The sequence below is a fragment of the Hippoglossus stenolepis genome, chromosome 7 (assembly GCF_022539355.2).
Source record: "Hippoglossus stenolepis isolate QCI-W04-F060 chromosome 7, HSTE1.2, whole genome shotgun sequence".
Classification (NCBI taxonomy): Eukaryota; Metazoa; Chordata; class Actinopteri; order Pleuronectiformes; family Pleuronectidae; genus Hippoglossus; species Hippoglossus stenolepis.
The window spans coordinates 23,226,926-23,251,918 of NC_061489.1; the positions used below are offsets into that span (position 1 = coordinate 23,226,926).

General features: G+C 40.9%; 2 protein-coding genes and 1 long non-coding RNA gene across 3 annotated transcripts; 2 read left to right on the top strand and 1 right to left on the bottom strand.

Annotated features, from left to right (window-relative positions):
- The first annotated feature begins 553 nt into the window (after positions 1-553).
- On the top strand, positions 554-5,171 carry LOC118112710. The gene is made up of 2 exons (XR_004697258.2): positions 554-691; positions 4,131-5,171. It is a non-coding gene; the product is annotated as an uncharacterized LOC118112710 (long non-coding RNA).
- gask1b (golgi associated kinase 1B) lies at positions 3,108-11,875 on the bottom strand. The gene is made up of 4 exons (XM_035162227.2): positions 10,774-11,875; positions 8,657-8,874; positions 6,316-6,542; positions 3,108-4,292 (listed from the first exon to the last, which is right to left on the bottom strand). Exons 1-4 carry the CDS (start codon positions 11,642-11,644, stop codon positions 4,085-4,087), a joined length of 1,524 nt encoding a protein of 507 aa, XP_035018118.1. The 5' UTR covers positions 11,645-11,875; the 3' UTR covers positions 3,108-4,084.
- A 1,124-nt stretch (positions 11,876-12,999) lies between these two features.
- On the top strand, positions 13,000-19,847 carry tmem144b (transmembrane protein 144b). The gene is made up of 12 exons (XM_035161661.2): positions 13,000-13,200; positions 13,317-13,484; positions 13,586-13,708; positions 14,184-14,283; positions 14,470-14,550; positions 14,672-14,750; positions 14,932-15,011; positions 15,579-15,697; positions 16,083-16,202; positions 17,585-17,682; positions 18,595-18,648; positions 19,326-19,847. The coding sequence occupies exons 1-12, from the start codon at positions 13,122-13,124 to the stop codon at positions 19,407-19,409; spliced, it is 1,185 nt and encodes a 394-aa protein (XP_035017552.1). The 5' UTR covers positions 13,000-13,121; the 3' UTR covers positions 19,410-19,847.
- Positions 19,848-24,993: the final 5,146 nt, after the last annotated feature.

Below are 24,993 nucleotides of genomic sequence, written 5' to 3' on the forward strand. Positions count from 1 at the left end.
ATCTGTCAGACGAGTGCAGACGAAAAAACCTAATCTTTTCGGCAGAGTTGAGAAAAGGTGTATTTAAGAGAAGAGTTCAAAGTTGTGAGAGGAGCTGGGTGATGGGAAATTGAAACCCTCCAGGAGCAAAGAGGAGAGATTCATTGGGTGTGATACTTTCATTCAGGCCGGCTGAATGAAATCCGCTCAGACTTTTGCTTTTGAAGGAATAAGCTGTTAAAAAAAGTTCCTGGCTTCACTTCAAACCTGCAAAAGTTGTTCTTACACGTTGTAAAGTCGTCAAAAGACTCTTCACCTTCTGAATCGTGTGGGGTTTTTTAAGTGTAAGAAACGTGCTTTGACATGACTTTATCTCACGTGTGTTGACATTCTTTCAAATTTTCTCCTCCAAAAAAACTCACTCTTATCAGCACCTTCCTCCGAACAGGCAACGTGGCAGTAAAAGGTTTTGTTGTGTCTGGCAGCTTTTGGGTTCTGAGGGATAGTTTTCCCCGGTTCCCTCCCTCATCCAACCATGTGAAATACTTCTGGAGTCTGTTGGCAGCGAAGGGACGTGCAAGGGTTCCAGATTCAGGGAATGAGGTAAAGTTCAGACTACACGACCCGAGAGTTATCGAGGCCTGTGAGAAAACAGTGTGACCCGTGAGCTTGAAAGAAGAGAAAACACGTCTGATGCTGCAAAACAGAAAAGGTCAGACTGCCCCACATTTTTTGTCGCCGGATTTCGCAATGTTTCTAAATAGATGAATAACTTATGTTGGTTGTGTTTACGCCGCACTGACAGGAAGTTACACATCTTGACAAAATAGAAGCATTTTAGGACTAAATCAAAACTTGTGTTTATTCCATCGATGAAAATCTCACATCTCTCCATTATTTATGAAACATGTGATAGTATTTCCTGAATCAAACAACTTCTGGGCTTCACACCTGGCATGTGTATATTTTAAAAGTTAGTTCAATATTAGTAAACTTTGAATAAACAGTCGACCAAGACTCATCAACATAAGTGAAGTTGTTGATCATGACAACAGGGTCAACGAGGATTGATTCTTGACTTTGGGGCTCTGCACACTGAGGCTACATCCACACTACTACGTGTACTCCGAAGTACACACTTACACTTCACAGTTTTAGATCCGCTAAAATTAAGAAGTCTGGAAACAGAGTGTTTCAGTTAGAAAACTCTGGGTCTGCATTTGAACACAGATGTTTGGAAACTTTGACGGAGACACTGACAAACACTTGCTCTTTCGGTCTCAGGCTCCAATCACATGACTCGCTCTTTGGAAGAAAACAACCAGCATTCTGCAGCAGGTCTTTTTTCTTGTCGAGGCTTAAGTACTGCAGGTCACTTTCACAGTTTCACAAAGAAAAAGAAAAGGCCAAGCAAACTGCAGATTCCAAACAGGCATATTAACTACGGCCACTGCACCAGAGACCAAACTCCCTGAAAGTGACAAGGACCGGCCTCGTCCTCCGTCTGTTCCATGTTCTGTGTACAGCTACAAATGGAACCATCACTTGAGAGCCAACTAATTCAAAAGTAAATAAATAAATGTCATAATAAACAAGTGACTCTGACCAGCACTGCTTCTGGGCACATGATTCACTGTGTGGGCGAGTGGTGAACAGCAGCTAATGGGAAAAGTGACATCACAGTATAAACCAGAGTGATTATCGGAGCCGAGCCGAGGATCGGAGAATAAAGAGCTCCTCTGTTTTGCTGATGCCGTTTGGAGTCGGACCAGGCAACAGCCAGCTGGGCACGGCTCAGATGGACCGTCCCGTCGGGGAGAATTATTTCCCATAAACTGACTCAGAGACTAAAATCTTCTCATTTTCCGTGTTTTCCGTCCCACTGGCAACAGAACGGAGGACGAGAGAGTTCCACTTAACTCAGAATGGGAAGAGTGAGAGTGAGAGATATTCATTATCTGTGCAGACATGAGTGAACATGTCAGGCCTGTCATGTAGAGAAGAGAAGATCATAGAATTAAAGTGTACACATTTCACAAACCAGCCTGAAGGGACGACCTATACTACAGCCAGCCACCAGGGGGTGATACAGACACTTTGGCTTCGCTTTTGGGGATTTGTTATGTCGAATACAGTCGATGAGTCTAACGCATGAACCCCCAAACAGTGAATTGTTGTTTTACTACATATTCTTTCTTCTTTCCTTCTTTCTGCTGATATAAAATTACTGCCGAAGTTTTTTGTTTTCTTAAAAAGAGGAATATTATTTATTTCTGCAATATGAATACTATGACTCATCTTTTTCAAAGGGGAAATGCTCGGCTGGGTGTGTCTGAGTCGACTGACACTTGTAAAGTCTTGTTAGTTTGGACTGCAGCACCTGACCTGCAGAACTGAACCCGCTGTTTTTACAGTGGTTCACTTTTGTCAGGGCGGGTCAGGGTCCCCATGTCCATGTGCGTCTATGCACATATTGTTACATACATCGCTCAGAGGTTGTTCCTTTTGTCTGCGTGTGTGTGTCCTGGTGTGAGAAAAATGCGAACGCACATGCGTGTAGTAAGTTCCGCTGCTGAGCACTCTGGGAACTCGAGGGCTTTTTTCCTACACAAACACACAGAGCCACGGACCCCACCGACACACTAATGCGGGCGCAGAGGGGTTAAAACAACAGGCCAGTGAATGCCATGGACACGGGGAAAAGACCCTCAAAGCCCAGTGCGAGAGCCCAAAGCTCAATGTTTTACGGCAGCATGGAAAACAGGCAGCGTGCTCCGGCTCAGGTTTCACAGCCACAGACTATTTCTGATCTCACTTTGAGGCGACATTCAAAAATATCTTCGCTAATGCATATTTACAGACCCTGGAAATAAATGCATTGTCCTCCGCGAGAGATGCTTTTGTCTTTTGACAGGGAATAAATGATGCACATTTTAAAAGACACTCAGAATAAAAGCAGCTTTTACACAAACGCAATAAAGTTGATTGCGTGTCTTGTCTGCAACTGACGGATAACCTGAAAATCCCATGATGTCACATTTCAAGCCAAGAATTCAATATCGCTAAGTTGACGGGAGAAGCTACAGCTCAATGTCAGAGTTGAAATGATTTTATCTGTCAAGGCCGAAAACTTTTGACACAAAACAAACTTTTATTGACAGCTTCAATAATTAGAAGAAAAAAGTACAAAAATAAATAAATACAATAAAAACAAAAGGTTATGGCAAAAGCAAGTGTTTTTGTAGTGAAATAAAGACACAAGAGAAAAGAAAAGTTCTTGTACTTAAAGTCCTTCAGTTTAAAATGTACAGTCACTGTCCCGGTTCTTCTCCAATCATCATGAGAAATGTTCACATTGGACGTTTTTAAGACAAAAGATATAAAAGATTCAATAACTCATTGTTCAGTGTAAAATGTTCGACGCCACATTCAGACAATAACTTATCGTGTCGTTCTTTATTCGTCACTCACAGTGAAAATGATAGTTGCTGGAAAGCCTCAGGAGGAGGAGGAGAAGTTATAACGGCAGCGTGTTCTTTACATAATGACGACGGCGTTTTGGCCTCTGGGGAGAGAAACGAGAGAAGACTCGGCAGACGGAAGAAAAACTAATTAGTTTCCTTCAGTAAGAGTTAAAGTAAATGTCATACATTAGTGAAATTAAAGAATTTCTCAGTATCTCATGCAAATGATGAGTTTAGATATGTTTCCTTACATCCATAGATTAATTGAATGCTTTGCAAATATAGGGTTATGAACAAGAAAGAGTACATGTTGTTTTAAAAGGTTAGTGGGTGATTTATAATAAGTCCTTCATAATGAAAATTCATTTTTTTCAAATAAATATAGAAATATTTTATAATTACTTCTTAATCCTGTTTGATTTTTATAATATTCCATTTAAAAGTACAGGATCCTGAGGATTATGACAACACTAATGTATGCTCTCATACTCTTGTGATAAATTACGTTATGTGGAATAATTAGCTGATGTTTTTTATCCAGACTACTATAAAAATGTTAATGTTTAAGGCTCCAGTGTCTTGTTTCAGGACAAAGTAAAGTCACCGGGATCAAACCGATAATTTGGTTTTTTTGGACCTCGTCACACGTTCATTGTGATGACTTTGATCCCATGTGCGTTGATGTAGGTGAGGAGGACCTTCGCCCGCCTCTCGATGACGTCGATCAGCTTGTCGATGCCCTGTCGGCCGCCCTGGCTCTCCCAGTACGTCTGGTCCAGGAACAGAGACTGAAGGAGTCGTTCCCTCAGCCTCCTGCTCCTCAGCACCGACACCGCCTGCTCCGGGAGCCTGGACAGACACAGAAGTGGGGGAAAGGTTCATGTCTGAGGAGCACAGGTGATCTCGGCTGTTTTACTCTCTGCAAACAGCTGTAAAGGACGTTGCAAGAAAATTTGACTTGGCTGCAACTTTATCTTTATCTATAACGCTGCGATACAGAGAAGAATCACTAACCTCGGGTGTTAAAGGCACTGAAAACAACAACATCTGGAGTGAAAGAACAACAAGGAAAGAAAGCAACAGACTTTTACCTGCTCAACACTCCATATATCAAAGTATAAAATAAATCCCACCCTAGTTATATGTTTTCTGTGCTTGGGAACTGAAAAAAGAGCCAATAAAATGAATAAGAGAGGGACTGTGACGATGACTTAACACGCTAACTATAAACCTGACTCATAAAAGATAAAAGATAATTTATGTAATGCTACTTTTTATCACTTATTCCAAGTAAATTTTTGTGCTTTGCCCCCACGCTGCCTGTTAAACCCTAACTTAGCGTTAAATTTGAAATATTAACACTAAAAGCTGTTGTTTCTCTCAGTTCTCGGTTTATTAGACATTCCTTGTTAAATCTGATTCAGTCTTATAGTCTAGTAAAAGGATGATTACAGTTATAATATTTGTTTTTTAGGCAGATGTTGATTTAACTTCACGGCCATTTGCGGTTGTTGTTTGTGATGCTGTTGAACTGTGTTACTGAGAGGTATTTCACATATTACCACAATCTACATAAATGAGGGCACTGAATTTAGAGTTGTCGCTCTAATGCAACACAGTCAAACAGTAACACAACCTCCAAACTTATTAAGTTGAGTAAACACCTCCACAAAACTCTGTCAGCAAACCATGATAATTACAAACCTTGTGAAAGGAGAATTATTTTTACATTTTTGCACCTCTCTGTTTTTTCTTTGTGGGTTTATTTGTTGGTTTTTCAGCAGGAATACACAAAAAATGCACAATACTTTCCACGAAACTTGGTGGAAGGATGGAACATGGGTCAAGAAGGGAATGTTTTATGACCATTTCAACTTTTCCAATAAACCGTAATGATGCACCGATCTGTGATGAAAGTGCCTGAAATATAAAAGCTGAACAGTTTGTTCAGCTTTTATAAAAGTCAAAGATGAAAAAAGAATCCAACATGACATTAAAATAACATTGATGACATGCTGTGATCTTTCAGCTCAATGTCTTTTGAAAGCAGCTAAATTTAGTTAACAGTTTCCACGAGGATCACAAGGATCCGTGTTTGCGGAGGAGACACCAGTGTTCTCGCCCAACACACCACACTGTCTCCCCAGTGATACCACTCTGATTTATTGATCAAAGGATGAAAGGATGAAATGAAATGAAAAGCAAAGTCTCTGAAGTGAACTTTCAAATTACATATCCACTCAGATCAGTGGGGAATAAACAGGAACATGACATTTAATGCTGCGTATACTTGCAGGTTCTTAATTTGATGAGCCAGATCTAATTTCTTTAAAATTTTCTAAAAGTTTGAAGACTTTTGAAGGGTTTTTTAAGTTTAGACGGAAATTAATACATTTCAAAGTTCCAAATGTGATTAGAAATGACATGTTATCATCTTTTAAAGCTAATTTGTAATATGTGCAAAACTTCAAATCCAGAGTTTCTGAACAAGCCCGACTAAGATTCAACAAACTCAGTTTCAAATGTTTGTAAAATGAAAAACAATAGACTTCCTGCCCAACAAAAAAGATCTATAACAATAAAATGATCTCAGAGCTCGGGGCCCTAATAAACTGATCTCTGCCATAAATTATATTCTCACTCTACAAACATTTTGTAGACAGGAAAAAAGGATGAATCTAGAAAAGTAGTCAATAGACTAAGTACGACAAACAAAATCTGATTTAAATACATGTTTCATATTACTTGTTTTTATCTCTATTCTTGAAGTTTTTTAATAGTAATTTAGGTTTATATATGTATGTATGTATCTATCCATCTATCTATCCATCCATCCATCTATCTATCTATCTGTCCGTCTGTCTAAACTTACTCAGTGATCCCCTCCAGCAGCCTGAAGTCCAGGTTGTCCTCGTTGCGGTCGAAGAAGCCCTTGTTGTTGGTGAACACCAGGTGTCTGGGGTCGTGACCCCTGTGGAAGATGTTGGCCAGTTGGAGGCGCTCCGGGTCCCCGCACTCAGCATGGTGGCCGAGCTCCACGCACTCGTCCTCCTGCCGGGGCCGGAACCCGCAGCAGCTCCCGTCCAGACGGTTGTGAATCTGAAGAACAACATTTTTTCAGAGAGTTTTTCTGTGTTTGATGTTGTGAGAATAGAGCGGGAGATGATGCATATGGATTTATCTTCCATATTGGTATTTCAGTTTTTTCCTCTCCCTTTTGAAGTGTTTGATGATCCTGCCTATCAAAGAGTTTTTTGTCCTCCCCAAAAATTCTAACTCTGTGGTTCACTGGAGCCATGAAGGACTTTCTCAAGCCTCCACACTCTCTGATCCACTGATCGTCCTGGATTTGATCAACCATTTGATCTGTGGAGGCTTTTAATGGTGCAGATATAGAGGACACAGCATCTGAGAGGTTTGTATTAGTATTAGGATCCTCTCACAAATGGAACACATCTGAGGATTTGGGAAACTCAGACGAGTGAGCATCCACCAGGAAATAGAGATGAACAGAAAACACACTCAGAATATACCTGTCAATCAAACCAATAAGCCCCTAATCACACCCCTTTAGAATATTGTCAAGCAAAAAATTCTAATCTCTCCGAACCCAACATCCAGTGTCATAGACTTTGTCAGTTAATGAACACAGGAGGAATTTAAAAATCCGACTTTAGCCGGATGTGTAACAGAATTCTAATCAACTAATAAATGATAGTAGCTCATGAGCCTCATTAATTCCTCAGTGGTGTCGAGGCCACGTTCGTTCTCACTTGGAAGTCGATTCAGGACAAGCTAATATCTTTCAATGACATGAAAGGACCTGATTTCAATGTCATTCAGGACCTAATAGATGAATCTAATATCTCCATTATATTCAGTTCACTTATGTCTTTAATTAATGTTTTATATGGTCTGTGGAATCTAGTTCTCTCAACTGAACAACAGGAATCCTCAGTTATACCTTCGTCTGATTGGTTGGTTGTTTGGTTGATTGGTTGTTTAGTTGATTGGTTGTTTAGTTGATTGGTTGGTTGGTTGTCAGAAGAATTACACAAAATCAACAGAACGGATTTCCACGAAACTTAATGGAAGGATGGGAAATGGGCCAACAAAGAACTTTATGGCACATTTTGGACAATGGGGCGGATACAGGAGATTTTGTAACCACTGATTTCTTCACTGATTTCCCAGAGAATATAAACTAATTAAGAGACTGATATCTATGAGTGTACCAATTTGGTGCAAATCAAAATAAAAATCTGGATGTAGCTGATATAAGAGTGGTTTCATAGAGGTAGACTTTTTTTTTCAGCCACTATAAGGTAACAAATTGGGATATAAACCTGTAGGTGCCACCAATATGTAGCTAAGATCATTTGGGACCAGTAGGAAACCAACCATGTATGTGCATTTTTATCATTTTAGAACTATGTCTCAATGTATATTGGAGATTTAGAGAAGATTTGGTCCATTGGGCCTTGGCAGAAGTATATGTGCTCTACTTTAATTCTAGTTTCTACATTTATTCATAAGGAATCTGAAATAAAGAACTTTAAAGAAATGAACAATCAAATCTGGGGCACAATGACCTCAACAGCAAATTGACTATTTTGAAAACCCTCACGCTGCGTCCTGGACTCCTTCATGATCAACAGATTTAGAGAATAGGCCTTTTTTTCCACAGCAGACATTTTGACATGCCTCAGACGGAAAAAAGCACAGGTGTAGAAACTAAAATGATCAATGGCTGAATCTCATCTATCTGTCACGCGGTCATGTCTTCTACCGAGACCCCTGAAATGAACAGAGCCTTTGTTAATGTTATCAGTAACCCCTGTGCTTTTCATGTGTCATGTCAGAATATCTGCTGCAGAACAAAACAAAAGTCCAAAGCTCAGCAAATGTGTCCTTAAAGCCAAAATGTGACTGGAGGGAATCCTCCTACACAGGAAACAAGACATTTATTCAGCCGAAGGATATTAAACCTTTTTTTCTACAGCAGAAACAGCTGCTGGAGGGAATTTCTAATGTCAGACAAAAAATTGAAAGCCATCTATGAATCCTTTTTGGAATTTAAAGAAGCCTGTGGAGACTTTATCTGCAAAAAAGCAGAAACACAGCGTTTTTCTACATTCAAGTAAATGTGTAATTCATCTAATCTCAGCTTTTGTCGTTATCAAAGCAAGTTTTTCTAACAAATCCTTCGTTACCTGTAACAAGAAGTCAAACAGGGCGAGTTTGCTCCACTCGTAGTGATGAATACTGCAGCAGTCGGAGTCGGGCCTCGGGTTGATGTTTCTATGCCAACACCTTTGCTTCAGGGATCTCTGGTAGCCCCCCCATGTTAACCTCACAGTGGCCCGCCCTGCAGCGAGGCCCTCTGGGTACAGAGACGCGTCCCATAACGCCACTGGACATGGCTGTCCGTCTAAAAGAGGGGAAGGATGCACAGATTGCACGGTCAGGTTTCAACAACTGCTCAGTCTCATGGAGTTTTTTTAAACCTATTTTTATCCTGGAAAAACTTACTGACCAGTGAGCACACTGGTGCCGTCACTGGAATTTATGCAGTTAGCACACACATGCCTGGAGGCTGCACAGTATCTGCTGCGGGTCACTGAGCTCATCTCGACAGCAGAGAGATGGAGAAGGGATTTTCTTTCTTTCTCAGAATGTCTGAGACGGTTTTGTGCAACATTAACTCACACTCGTCAGTGACGGTGCAAGATCTGTTCATGGAACGATGCATTCATATTTTGTTCATGTCGTTGCGATATCATCTCTCGCAACAGAGAGCAGAGGGGAGTGGAGTGATGTGTTTTATGATGACGAGTTGTGTATTTATGAATATTTCATACTTTAATTTTGCACAGCGTTCATTTCAAATCAAAGCCCTGACAAATCAAACTCTGTTGTTTGTCAGAGGCAAAGTTTTTTATTATTTTATTTTGCTTGAAGACTAAAGTCATGTTGGTCATAGATGGAATAATGGTGGTGAAAGCAAACAGCTTGTCACCTGCTGTTTAAATGACCCTCAGGTTCTACTTACACCAACTGGAAGAGCTCATAACTCTGCTTCAGGTTTGAATTAAATTCATAAATTTGATTCCTGTACATTCAAACATGACTTTTGTAATAGAATCCGTCCTCAAGACAAACTCCCTGATGTCAGTGACATGAGGAAAAGAAAAGTTCCTGAAGACGACCTTTTGTCTAGTTTGATTATGATGAGTTTGATTGTGTTGGATTATCAGAGCACATCTGTCCCACAGCTACACCACATCTGTTTTACAGGAAAATACAATGAATTCATCCATGGAGGCGATGATTTACACAATAAACTGGTTTGATTTAATAAAGTGACTTATGGTGCTGGGGTACAATTGTTGTGCAGCGAGATCACTGAACAAGACAAACAGTTTCTCTCAAATAAAACCAATTCTGGCCTCCCTCCATTGGGTTCCTATCTCTTTTAGAATCGATTTTAAAATACTCTTAATCACCTACAAGGCTCTAAACGATCCAGCACTGGAACAACTGAGCTCCGTCCCTCTCCACAGACCTAACAGGATTAATCTGTTCCACTTTAAAGATGATCGAACCTCTGGAGCTCTGGCTCCTCGCATCTGAAACAGCCTTTCACAGTCTTTTAGATCAGCTGACTCTGCTGCTTCTTTCACATTTTGTCTTGAACTTGCTTTTATAGATTTGACCTCTGTTGTGTGAGCTGAGGGTTTAATTTGTTGGGTTGTTTTTCCTGGGAGTCTTTTTCGTTTGTGTAAGTGAATACCTGCATCTGTTTATGTACCTTGGATTATTTACACCTCTCATAATCTTTTAATGATATTTGTTTTGTGATGATAATGTAATGCATGTTTATTTTGTCCTTGGAAAAAAAATAATGCTTATTCACTTGAAAAGTGCTAAAAATTATAATCTCTCAGAATCTATGGCAAAGCTGCACTGGTTCATTTAGGGTCTCGGGGTGTTATTTGTGTTTTTATCCATTTCGCTAAAGCACTGACAACATTTTTATGATGTTGATGGTGCAATTTGCAGTTTAGATCCTGAACACATAAAAAGTAGTGCACTCAGGAAACCGGTGAAGTTAGAAAATGTCATTTATCATCCTCATGCAGAATCTTCCTCTCCCTCCTCACTGCTCTCTGTCACTCCCTCCTCTTCTTCTCACTGCCACACTCAGCAGTTTCCACTGTGTGCAATGAAATACACTCAGTCCCTTATGGAATCAACTTTGTTTTAAAAGTGGCCAAACTTTACATCCTACTTGGATCAACTTGGATCAAACTCCATCCGGGGGACCTACCGTGTAGAAATCTGAACTTTCTGCCCACGGCTGGTAGCGTCCTGTTCAGCCCCAGCACTCTGTCCAAATGGAAAGCAAAGACCTCAGTGGTGTCCACGGGGCTGGAGATGACTCCACACCGCCCCACGCACACACTGCCCCGTGCTGTCGTGTGGTTTCCTCTGGTCCTTGTCTCAGCCTCAAACACCAGGAGCGGCGATGGAGACTCCCCGCGAGAAACTTCTCTGATGCGCAAAACTTTGGCATCCGCAAGAAAGCGCATGGCTCCCACGTCCTGTGCGCTGAACCACTGCGGTGCGCGCTGGCTGTAGATTCGTATGGAGCTGGTGTTAGACACTGCATCTCTGTGAGAGCTGTGGATTACATCTAAAGATTTATAATCCACATCCCTGGTTTCTCTCCAGGAAGTCTTGGGTGCAAAGTGGCGATTAATCTGCCCCGCGTCTCGCTCCAAAGCGCCAAGTTTGTCCTGCGTAAAAGCGGAACTGGCTGATTTATTCCTTCTCAGCTTCCTCCTGAGTTTTGGCCTGATTGTGCCCCGAATATTTGCCGGTTTCAGGCGCTTGAACTTGAGCGTGATGTACACCACGTTGGACCGGGTCGGGACCACAAAGCTCTCACCGGTGGGCAGGTCCGCAGAGTCCAGAAAGGCACCATCGGTCTCCAGTCCACGGGTGTGTCGGTACTTGTGTTTGTCTGTCCGTCTGTCCCGGTGCTGCTGAGAGTATCCAACGTATGAAACCACAAAAAGCAGATAGACCGCACATAGGGTCGCGATGATCAAACTCCTTCTGGAGAGAGGGCACCTCCAAAAGCTGCTCGTCAGTCTCAGGACAGGGAAGCACAGCCAGAGAGAGCGAGACTTCCCCATTAGAACTTATGTTATCTTCATGGTTGAGTGTCTTTTTTGAGCCAAACTCGAACCAGGGAGGAGCGCACCACTTCCGAAATGCATCCTGGAAGGGAGGACTCGTGGCCACTATAGGGCACAGAGACTTTTGCGCACAGTGCGCAGTGGACGGAGCTGCTGGGAAACCACCCTCCAACCCAAACATGAAGCCACATGAACACTGTCTTTCTCTGTCAGATGCAGAGTGGACACATGGTGGAATACGCAGGGACAGGGACACCTCATGGATGTGTTGTGAAGTCACCAAATAGCTCGCATCCCTCTGGACTGTGTCCCTGGAAATTCCCCTTAAACCAGTTATAAAAAAGTAGATATCAAAAATAAGTTACAGCTAAAGTAATCAGGCAAAATGTTTTGATAGCACTTAGGCACAATATTTGCTTCTATATGGATCTATATGGATTAAAGATATCACAACTGCTGCTACAATCTCATGGTTGAGGCCTATTCATCTCTAAGGAAACTACATTTAATAGGGACTAGATTTAAATACATAGGCCAGAGATGAGGGTGATAAATTACACATTCATTCATTCATACATTATGCATCCATGTGTTTTAGGCGACATCTGCTGGCCCTTAGTCTTAATTGCCTGAGTGCAGGCTAATCATATCAAATAGACTAGAATATAATAGATTGGAATATAATAGATTACAATAGACTATAGACTAGAATATAATAGATTAGAATATAATATAATAGATTAGACTAGACTAGACTAGACTAGAATAGAGTAGATTAGAATAGATTCGAATAGACTAGATTAGATTAGAATAGACTATAGACTAGAATATACTAGAAATAGAATAGATTAGAATCGACATCAGGAAGTAGCCGGTAGGAAATAAGGGCTGAGTGCAGCAGCGTATTCTCACAGGATTTCCTTAAAGCAGGTTTAAATATAGAACTATTGTTGTGGACCATCGTCTGCTGATGAGCAGATAAGCGTTGTCATCTTCAATGTGTCTGCTGAACCAAGAAGCCAGTAAAAGGGGGGGGGGGCTGTCTGTGCTGTCTGTAGGTGTAGGTGTCCTGTCCAGTGTCTGTGAAAGAGGCTGACGCAGGTATATTCATGATATTCCAAAGGAACATTTAAATAAATAAATTTAAAATATATATATATCCAAAATATAAGGATAATAATAAAATGTAAAAAAATATGAATGTAAATAAATGATCACAATAAAAATGAAAATATAAATATATTAACAATAACTAAAATGGGATTATTTCATCTCATATCGAAGTGTCTCTGTCTCTGTCCTCTGCAGCCTCATGTATCAGACTGAGCGATTAGATAAGTGGCCGCACCTGATGTCATCGGCTCCTCTCTGCAGACACACACACACTCACACACACCCACACCCACACACTCATTCACTGCCTCAGCTGGTTTTCACACTGTGGCCACATCGAGAAACAGTGTTTAGTTTTAACATGTTCCAAGTGAAATGTCCCCCTTGGCTTTTATTAGTGGCCTCTTTGTTGATGGTGAGCTGTCCCAGCGCTGAACAAGGTACAACATGTGTAAATGAAGGAGTGAATGAGGGCCTGAATGTGGGCCTGTATGTGGCTGTTGTTGTCTGAAATCTATTGGATTTTTTTTATTTTGTGGCTTTAAAACTCCTCCAGGGGCCCGGTGTGGTGGAGATGCAGTATTTGGGGAACTGGAAACATTTGATTACAACTTCAACTCAACCGACACGAGTCACTTTGCCTATGGAATCACTGCAAACTTAGTTGCTGTGTTGTTGTATGGAAGCAGCTTTGTTCCTATCAAAAGGACAGAGACCGGAGACGGTAAGCACGCAGCGCCTCATTTCATCTAAAGAAACAATTTAATCTACATTTAAATCCTTGAGTGCATTTAAAAAGGTTAATGGCCTACTCTCTATTTGCAGGGATGTTTTTTCAGTGGGTGTGCTGTGCAGCAATATGGGTTGTATCTATGGTTGGAGACTTGATTCTAGATTCGCCCAAATTCCACCCTTTCGCAATGCTTGGAGGAGCAATCTGGGCCACAGGTAATATATCATAAAAAGTCAAACTTCATCCTCTTATGATCCTGAAGTTGTTCTCAAACGGAATTAAGTCTTCAAGGGTCCATCTGGATGTTTGTAGCAGCAGATGGACTCAAAGCGTCCGACTTAGCATCCGTCTGCTTCCGTCCATCTTAAAATGTTGATGCACTTCTGTGAGAGTTGAGAACAACTTTGAGGACATTCGCTCCAAAGTGTCCCTACTTCATACTACTCTGCCATGAGGTGCACCTTGTGTGTTACATTGTTTTTTTTTACGAGCTGAGCTGTCATGCCATATTTTCTTTTCCTCCAGCTGTGAGTAGACTGTGGACAAATACAGAGGATGGTGCAACAATTTCCCCCTGATTTAAAACCCCCTAAAAACCTTGTGCGTTCTTCCTTCTGTCTTTATTGGTTGTGTGAATGGTGCACTATAAGATAAACGTGTCGCTAAATTCTCCTTCCATGTCGTCCACAGGAAATATAGCTGTTGTTCCAATCGTTAAAGCCATCGGCCTCGGCCTTGGGAGTTTAATTTGGGGATCCTCTAGTTTGTTGATGGGCTGGGCCAGTTCAAAGTAAGTCAGACAATATATAGTATTCTTCCCAGAATTGAGTGAATAAAAAATAAAGTTCTTTGGGGCGAAGTGTAATTGAACTGTAACTTTTGAAAAGGGCATTCTGAGACATTAATGGTGTGAAAGCAAATTTTTTTTGGTCCACTTTCTGGCATTAAATTAAGAAATGGTGTGTGTCTCTCTCAGATTCGGCTGGTTTGGGATTGACCCTCAGGATGTTTCCAGGCCGATATTAAATTACTGCGGAGCTGGGTTGTGTCTGCTGAGGTGAAATGTCTCCCACCTTCTTCCCACTGACGTTTTTCTTCTGGCTGTTGCAGCAGCAAAGAAATTGTGTTCGTAGCAGTTTTTTTTTGGGATGACAGATATTAATTTTGTTTTGTTCCAGCGGGCTGATCTTTTTCTTTGTGAAAGCAGATGTGGACCTGCATCCCAATTCAGAATCAATTCCATTACTTATCGACAGGGTGAGTATGTTGATCGGGCGCTAGTTTGTTTTTCTCACCTTCTCGCAAGAATGTAAATTTTAATGATATTCTCAAGTAAAATGGGAGGGTTGATCAATTATTTTGTTCCCAAAGTGAGTTGTGAATCCTCTGATTGTTGTGAAAGACGCCTCAGTGATGGAACCTTGTTCTTTTTCTGCAGAGAACTTATTCAGGCAGTTACGGACCAACTGCCTCTGAGTTCTGGATAGACCAGATCGGACAGAAGACCAGGCGGGTCATGTGAGCTCAACTCATTAGCAATCAGCCAGCGCTCAAGAATAAATTTGACTATGTTACATTATATAGCTGCCGGCCTTTTTTAATCCTCAATGGGACGTGTGTAAGAGTTGAATCACACTTATTAACTGCTCACTGAAACCATTTAATTCAGCTAATTTATCAAGTATTGATAATTGATTGATTTCAAACTAAATTGATTCAATCAGTGGGGGGGGGGTGCAAGCTTACGAACGTTGATCACATGTGCAACAAATTCCAAGCAAGCATTTCTTTGCGTGAGAGAGAATTGCGTAAATGCCACTTGCATGTACTGTATGTGCACAACTGCTGCTGGAACAATGAGGTCTAATTGTCTGCGTGGACGGTAAAATCTTTATGGATGATAGCGCAATACACCAAGTTACAGAACCCTTATCTTAGTATGGAATTGCTTGAAACTCATTCATTCTCAACAACCCATTTTATCAGCTTTGAACAATCCTAAAATCAACTTTACAAATTGAGCAGTGGAGCGTAAACAGCGGCCGTTATGCAGTTCTTCACCCTGCGACTCCTCCTCTTCATCAGAGGCTGCCTGCTGGCCGTGGTGTCGGGGCTGCTGTACGGTTCCTCCTTTGCACCGATCCTCTACATTAAAAGCCATTCATCATGCCAGGGAAGCTTGTTCAGTGGAGCCAGTGACTACGGTATGGAATCAATAATAACTGTTAATATTACTATACCCATACATGCACCTTACAGAAAAATAATGGGGGGGGGGGGAACAGTCAAAAAATGATTAATGCCTTCTCAATTTAATGCGCCCTAGTGTTGGTCTATAAATAGCAGTGGCTCCACCAGAGGACTTGGTTTAATATCCGGTTTTCTGGAGGAGTCTCTAAAGTCACTGCGTGTGAAGATCTCAAAAATAAAATGTCTTGCTGCTCTTGTTTTGATTTTGATTTTCACTTTATTGACCGACTTCCTGTAGACACAAGGGAATACAGCTGACTTAACCTCTTCTTTATTGCAAAACCAGAGGTGAACACAATTGATGTAAAACTGTCGATTCTTGTTTCGTCTTCTCCACAGACCTCGACTATGTTTATGCGCAGTGCTCCGGCATTTTTGTTACCAGCACGGTGTACTTCACCGTCTACTGTGTGGCTATGCGCAACAGACCCAGGATTTACTCCAGGCTCATCCTCCCAGGTAAAGGTTTTTACAGACTTCATGTTTTCTTCATGCTTGTGACGTGACTGTGGTGATTTGAGTCGTCATTGACTGAAAATGAAACTGTTTTACGCCCATCAAGGACCAGATTGCTGTATAAGTATCAAATTATTTCTTTTCTGTAACTTGAGATTTATTTTTCTAAAGTAAATGAGATAACGTATTTTTCTGAAATCATGATTTAAATTTAGTTAATTTGGAAAAAGAACAGCAACCCACAGTCTGGCTTTAAGTCTGGCTCAACTTTCTTTTCCGTCTACATCTTCAATTTCTGGTGACATTGGCAGAGATGTGTTAATTGAGCTCTACAGAAATCCTTGAGCCAATTCACCCTGCTGCCTTTCACTGTGGCCTGAGACTGTGTATTCTTAAAATGTGACTTTCCCAAACAAACAGGTAAAACCTTCCCCCATAGTAAATTAATTCAAAGCATTTTCTTTAAATTGTGTAAAGTTTTGGACAAAGCCAGGCTGCATTTGAAGAAATCCTGAGAAAATTGGGTTTCTTAGACTTATTCCGACATTACTTTATGGGATGAGGATTGTCGGGGATTAAAGATGTGAAAGAAAAATGTTCTTCTGGTAAATTCAGCTTTTTTTCCCCCTCATCAAATACTTTCAAAAATGAAACTGTCATAAAAGTCAAAGCTGTAACAGGTGAAAGCAGAATCATCTTGATGTTAAAAAAAGAAAATTCCATTAAAGGTTGGAACCTCCTGTGTGCACCACCCTTTGTTGTCGGGGCCAAAACCACAAGCTGCTGCCCCAGATCTGGCATGTGGTTTGTGAGCCGCTGTTCTTCTCAGACTGTGTGGGGAAACTGAGTGGCCCGGCAATAACTAACATTTTCCACCGGTTGATTGATTTTCTGTGAACCACTGAGCTGTCGGCCGCACTAGGGCCAAGCGGCGGGTCTAATAATAGCCTCAGTTTGACTCTCACCAAGATGCCAGGAATCAGCTGTTGTTGGGGGAACTATCACAGCCTCCTTTTCGCTGAGCTGCAAGTGCAAACACATCCGCTCAGGTAACCACGGAATCACCGAAAGTGCTCGGGGGCACACATATCCACTCTGGCTCAGAACCTTACATCCTGTACAACTTCAGTTTTAAGCTGTTATTTGGTTTACAGCTCGGTGGACGGAACCTTGAAATTGGAATTTGTCTCGTAACACCTGCGCCGTTTGGCCACCGTGTCCTGATTGTCTGTAAAACGGCCGAGTGATAATTTAAACTGGGGCATGCGTCTCTTTGTGAGCATTTACCTAGATTCATCTCTACATTGAATTCCTGACTCTATCCCAGTTTAATAGGTTTCTGTCTCACGCACGGGTGCATTCTAACATCTCATTGTGCTCTTCAGGTCTATTGTCTGGACTGATGTGGGCTCTGGCTACGTACTGCTGGTTCCTGGCTAATAACTACCTGAGTGCAGTCGTCACCTTCCCCATTGTCACTGCAGTAAGTAACTCTAAACCGATCCCTTGAATTGAATCAAGATGCACCAACATTTACACACTTATAGATATCAGTCCCCTAATTATTATTATCTGCAGCCATCAGTCCCGAAAATGTCAAGATAAATTATTGAAAGTGATTAAAAATAAACCCTCGATTTTAAACCCCTTTGGTCTAATCTTACCTATAAACAGACAGGGATGAAAACATAACTGGGGCTAAAGGTAAAAATGTTCCAATCGGTTTTTATTTAAAGATTTTAGTTTTGATGTCTGAAACTATTTTTCACAGAAACTCAGATGTCCAAATTCAAAAAGAACATTGTAGTAGATTAATCTTTTTCTCCATATGTGATGTATTTGTGCAGGTTTTTGGATTTTCCGGTTCAATGTCTGCCTCTTATTGTATTTTTGACCTGCGTTTAGAAGGCAATGACTTTTCGTCTTTGGTCAGATGAACAAAATGTCAAGCAATCGGGGGGGGGGAAAGGCATTTGGATTCTTGTGCTCGTGACAGAAATTTTCAATAAAAGCTTTCATGTAGAAGGGTATTGAATGAGAAATATTGACGTCAACAGAAGGCGTCAGAAACAGTCTATAGTTGTTCCCTGGGGACAGTTTTACAGACAGTTGGCCAGTGAGTGGGCGGCTGTGGCCGAGGGGTAGAGAGGTCGTCAATCCTCAGTCTTCCCCATCTGCATGCCGAAGTGTCCATGGGCAAAATACTGAAACCCTAAATGGCCCCTCGTAGATGTTGAATGCACTAATTGTGAGTCGCTTTGGATGTAGGCGTCTTCTAAATGATATGTAATGCAGAGTTTGGAAATCAAAGACCTTGGAAGTTCTACAAAGTGGAAGCAGATTTATGGAAAGTGATTTGAATCAGTCAACACCTTGTTTGATTTCTCCTCTGTAGGGATACGGTCTGGTTGCAGCACTGTGGGGATCCCTGGTTTTCAAGGAGATTAAGGTGAGGGTCACAACACGCATCATGTTCATGCACACACACTAACACGTACACACACGCTGTTACTTGTATACAGAAATTTTAGGTTTTAGTTGTTCTGCTATATTGAGTGTACATGTAGATGTGCACGTCATGTTTGTGTGATGTGTGCATATGTGAGAGGGTGAGAGAGATGAGCAGCGAGGAGGTGTAATAACTGCACAATGTTTGTTTGTTTTTTTGTCCGATTTTTCTAACCCTGGATTTTGTCTTTGCTTAGACAATTTTTAAAAGTCCATATGAACACACACACATCATTTCAGTTGCAAACAAAAGGTTTCTCGGTTTGATTATAAATAAATTGTGCTGCTACAGCAGACCAGGAAATGGTATTTATACATTTGAAGCCAGGACCTCGGAATGAAACCATAAAAAGGTGGAATGCATGATTTTATGTCTACTGGCAGAGATGGAAAAAAGCTCTTATAATTGGTTTCAATGGGGCATTTTTGGGGTTGACAATTTAAAATCACTGTTTAAATAAATGTATGAGTAGAAAATCGTTAGAACTTTTCCAGGTAACAGTTCAGGCAAACTACACACTTTGACATCAAGAAAATGTGATAATTCCATTCAGCAAAAACAGCATTTTAGCAAATTACCTTTTTATTGCTTATATTAAACCTCTGTTTTTCCGTCAGGGGAGGGCAAACTGCTGTATCTTCTTCGTCGCCTCCTGCGTCGTCCTGACTGGCTCCTCGCTGACCGCCATCTCCAAGCTTTGATAATGCACATTATCTGTCAATTAAAACATCTGACTGTCATTTTTCCTCCATTTCCCCAACTCGCTTTGAAAATGATGACCTTGTTTTTTTTATGAAACTCTTTGAATCCAATCAGATTAAACCCAAAAGCATGATGGTGGAGTTCAGTGTCGGGTTTTCTTTGATTTGCAAAATGTCATTTTGAACCAATGGGGTTTATGCTCTGGACCAGCATTGGATAGAGTCTCACAGGAACTTCGTCTTTGTGTTAATTGAAAATATGCTTATCACTTGTGCTTTGTTCAGGTGTTGGTAACAAAATACACCTTTTGAAAGGGACTGTCATGCATACATGCTGCAGATGTATACAGATGTGGTGGTTGTATGTGTCAGCACAAAAACAGAATTAAACAATTCTGTTTTTGTAAGACTCCACTATTAAAAATATTTAATATTGTACCCAGTTGTCACTTAATTGTTTTCCCCAACGGGTCACTCACATCCTGCTGAGCTACTGACACACATACACTATGTGCCTGGCTTCTACAGACATATTATAACTGTATGTGCTTCATATAGAAAACTGACAGGCAGAATTATTAGTTCTGAGGTCAAGGCATCGTGAGTCTTCTCCCCAAAGAGCCCTGAGTGCAGTGATGTGTAACATTAAAGCTCAGTGCGGTAAATTGAGCTCCATACGGGAGAAAAGCTGATATAAAAGTTGTCATTTCTTTGTAAATATACCTGTATGGTGGTAATTAATGAGATCTTGTACAGCAAAGGAAGTTATGGATGATGTGTCAGGGAAGCTTTGATACACAGTCAATTTAAAATGTGGCAATCACGTAAAATGAAGAAAACCCTCCTTAATTAAATGCTGTATACTGACATGGTGCTTCTATTTCTATTTTACACTTAAAAACAGAGTTTCAGTCTTTAAAAGATGAATCACACAGCTCTTCCTCATTCATTTTTTTATTTAATACTTCAAAGCAACAATCTAAATCACCATCTCTTAAATTCCTTGGTATTTCGTGAGCATTAATATTAATGTGTGTGATTGTGGGGGAAAGAAAATGTAAAGAGGCTAATGTAACTGCTTTTGCATAATCCAGCTCAAAGACGTTCAGTCATGTTTGTTTATTTTTAATATGCACTAGGGGGGGAAAACATGTAAATCCACCGAGCAAGATAAAAAAAAAAATCACACAGAAAACCAAGAACTTTACAGTTGATTTAGCATTTTAAAGAAAACAACAAATCTGGTAAGTTTTTTCCACTGGAGCACAGACAACAGAACAACACAGACCTCCATCTGTGGTCCAATTTAACGACTCGGTATCCGCTAAGGACCTTGTGGTGGTGGCGGTGGTCGTTCGCGGTTGGCAGGCGTGCAGACGGTTTCCCACAACTGATGGTCGGATGATGGACACTCAATTCCGCAGACGCTGCTCTTGTTGACGTTCCACGCTCCCTCGTGGCTAAAGAACATCTGTGTTCATTGTGACGTTTGACGGAATTTGACATCTTGAAATGGCCTTTCATTGTAACTAGACAACTGTAAGGTCTGTGCAGTGATCATGGTGTGTAAAGCAGTATGTTCACTTGTCATACGGGTGGATTAAAAAAAGGAGAATGGCTCACAAATATTGATCTAAGCAAATCTGTGAACTCAAATTTAATTTAAAAAATGAGCCTTTTGTCTGCTTCAAATGGGAGCAAAGCCAAAAGCATTGGATTTATACTGTATTGATATGGTGTTTGTTTTTACGGCACCATGTCCCCAGACTCCCCGACCATCTCTGAGGACTTGCCCTTTTTATAGACTTGTTTTTCTGGTGTTAATGCTCCAGCGGATGGATTACTGACGAGACAGAGACATAATAGAAATGAGAGGACACAGTTCCCATGAGTCAGGATCTCACAGACAGAGATGACATGTTTTGGAGAATTGGACCCTAATTTGAAGTCTTTATTTGTCTTTCATTATTTTTGAATTGTCATGCGGAGTAGATGTGCTTGTTGGAATGTCTTTAGATGTCCCCGACATCAGCACAGTGTTATTGTCTATATATTGTAACAATGTGAATGTGTTATTCACACAATACTGCTGTTACCTCAAGTAGGCCGAGCCCTGGATTCACCCTGATGGAGATGTTAAGTCTGACAGTACGGCTGAAGAGCCTATTTTTCTTTCAGCATTTATTTCCCCCGGCTTTATGTCAAGAGTGAAAACTCGTAAACAAGACGAGAATAAAACTATGTGAATTTACACTTTTATGTAACAGTTTCTTTTCACTTTGCTGTCCTAATCCTCTTAAAATCTAAATCGCGCCAGTGAAGCTTCTGACAGCATCAAGTGGGCGAACCTACATACGTACGTATAACAATAAAACTGAGAAGCTGCACAGCAACAGCGTACTGTGTATATATATTGAAGTTAACATTCTCACACATTTAAGATGGTATATACATTAATAGATGGAAATAATTGATCAAAACTACTCTTACCGACAAAAGAGCACTTGGACATATGTCAGTGCGATAAATATTAAAAATGACAGTGAACATCTTTGAGGAAAAAAATTTGTATGGAGTACTTTGACATTTTATTTTGGTCCATGCCCATCTGCTAACATGGAGAAGGGGGGGTTTACCAGCCACCAGGGGGCAATGCAGATGATTTAGCTTGACTTTTTGGAAGTTATCTGTCTTAATATACAATCTGTAACAAACTGGCTACCATGCTAACAGGCTGGTCTGCAGTCTGTAGCTCATCAAGTAGGCAATTAAACCAGCGAACATTTTATTCAATTTATACATGTCACCTTATCAAAATTATAACTTACTTAATACACACTAATATTTTATATACGCAATATATGCCTTTGCTACATGGCCTAACTATTCCGTTAATCATCAACACTAAAGTCTTTGTGATTTGTGAACTGTTAATAATTCTGTTATTATCACTTATTAGTTCCTCTCTTCACACATTGACGATGCTGAACCTGGCAGACGGCTGTACCTTTGAAAGCTCGACCACACAGCTCACCTCATCAAACACTGAACTAAAAGCTTTATCTCCACTTTACTTCCAACACACGGAGGTGTGATGCGAGATGACAAGTCCACATGGCTTTAGTTTGAAGAGTTGGATTTTTTGCAGACTCGGTTTTCCGCAAAGTTCCCGAGCTGCTATCGTCAATTTCATTCACCAGAGTTAATCCACAATACAAATGAGCCCATTAAGAGGTTCTGAGGCGCGTGTGTAATTCACTGCGAAACGCACTTAATTGCCAAAATTGACTGGCTGACTCGACTGTCCTCAATTGTTTCATCGCACGGCTGAAATTTGCAAGTGGAGAGGAGGAGAAAATGCCTAAACGTGAAGTGGGGAAATTGAACCTGACTTTGAAAGCCCTCCTTAATTTATCCGGTGTTTCCAACTGTGTCCTTTTCTGCGCTCAAACACAAGGGAAATTTGGCGGTTAAGTGCAGCAGTGGATGGCTCACAGGACACAAGCAGCATGTGAGACACATTCGGCTTTAAAGCCACATCCTGCTCCTCCCGGGCAGCGGCAGTAAATTGAAACTGGCTGTTGTTCAAAGTGGAGCAGCGCTCGCCACACACCGTGACTCCTTAGTGAAGAGCTCTGGGTTGGAAAGGAGATTTGTCATAATGGCGTTATGCTCTTAAACAGGATTAACACACACACACAGAATCCCAACAACTTGGTGATGTAAATCTTGGATTCACACATTAGCAGTAAAATGCTTTGTCGGCTTGTTAACGCACTTTCATTTCACCCAATTTAAGACTTCAGTGGATTAACACATGATGCAAGAGGATCAGAGGTTATTTAAATTAGGTGCAAAAAGAGTAAAGATCTATTAACAAGATTTGCTTGACTGCTTTGAACACATCTGCTTGATGATTTAAGATGATGCCGGCAACATATGCACTTACCTCCGCTAAGGAAGTTATCTTTCCACCAGTTGGTTTGTTTGTCAGCAGGATTACGCAGAAACTAACACAATAAACTGTTATCTCCTATATCTTCAGTAGATTTAAATGTGGTTTCATTAGTAGACTGTTGGGCTTTGGCAAAGGTCTGTGCTTTAAAAAAATGCAATAACACCGGAAAGGAGGTTACGTTCTCACACACCTGTCCATTGGTTGGTTTATGTGTTTGTTGCACAGCAGGATAACACAAAAAACTACTGAACGTATTACCACAGCATTTGGTGGAAGAATGTGGGTCAAGAAAGAACAAATTGAATTTTGGTGCGGATCCGGGACTTTATTATTCTTTTCTTCAACACTGAGAGACACGTGTTTTTTTGACCCTTAGGGGACTGATGAGTGTGCAATTTGGTGCAACTAGCTTAAATTTAGGGGGACTTGTTTGGTCTTGGTGTAGGTTTGTGCTCTACTGAGTTCCATTTAACTATACCACTGTAAATAACCTGGATATTCAGTTGGTATCGAAGTGTTTTGATTGATTATACAAGATAGAAAACTCAAATTGGTGCTTTTATAGGTGCATGAAGGTTTTCTTTGGACAGGGCCTGAACTAACCAGCTGCTGGCTGTAGCTTTGTATCTTACATGCAAACTAATCTTGATCTTTAAAAGCACATATTTGTGTATTGTCTCCCTTAGAGGCTTGAAAATGTCAAGCTTTTCATTAGTCAACCAAATATTACGATGCACCAGCTGGAGCTGGAGAAAACTAAACCAGGGACCTTAAAAATGTGTTTTTATTTATTTATAATATGAATAATTGACCATAAATGCAAGAAGCATAATGATTTGATGTTCTCAGCCAATGAAATGCCCCAAAAGTGGTTAAATTCTCATGTTAAATCAAGTTTGGTAAAACATTGTCTGAATAAATATAAAGAGGCAGCTTACAGTCTGCATTGAGAAAACATATTGAGGAGAAGCAAGGTGGACAAACAGGTGCAGACGGGGAATTGAATGATTGGTGGATGGACAACCTGTTAGAAAGTGACTGATGGATGTCCTCTGTGTATACAGGAGCTGCCTCAAATTAAGAGGAACTGGGCAGGCAGTGGACAGGCTTCAGGAATAATGACCCGAGGTCAAAACCAGAGTCCGACAGCTGGTGGAAAGAAACGTGAAGAGGGAGGTGAGGAGAGATGGCTGAAGAGACTTTCTTGACAGCGTTGAATGCAGAACTTAGTCTTGCATCAGTCTCGCTGTAAAGTTAATAATTAACGAGAGGATTGCAGCTACAGCATTTGCAGGGACATTTTAAGGTCATGCAGTGAAATCATACCACACAACGTAAACACGATCTAAGGAATCTTTTCACATCCGTCATCCTATCATATGGATGACTAGATTTTAAAAAAGTCCAGTGCAGTTTCGCAAATCCAGCAGAGACGAGTGACAGCTCAGGCGAGTTTGGGGCATGAAAAACCGAGCTGAAGATACAGTAGATGTCATTCAGGGAAAACCTTGTGGTCCTCCATCTATCCTCTGAGTATCAATCTGTCTGGGTGGGACAAACCGTCCTCGTGGGCCGATCAACGTCCACTTAAAGCATGAATAAGTTGGAGTGGTTTACGAAAAATGA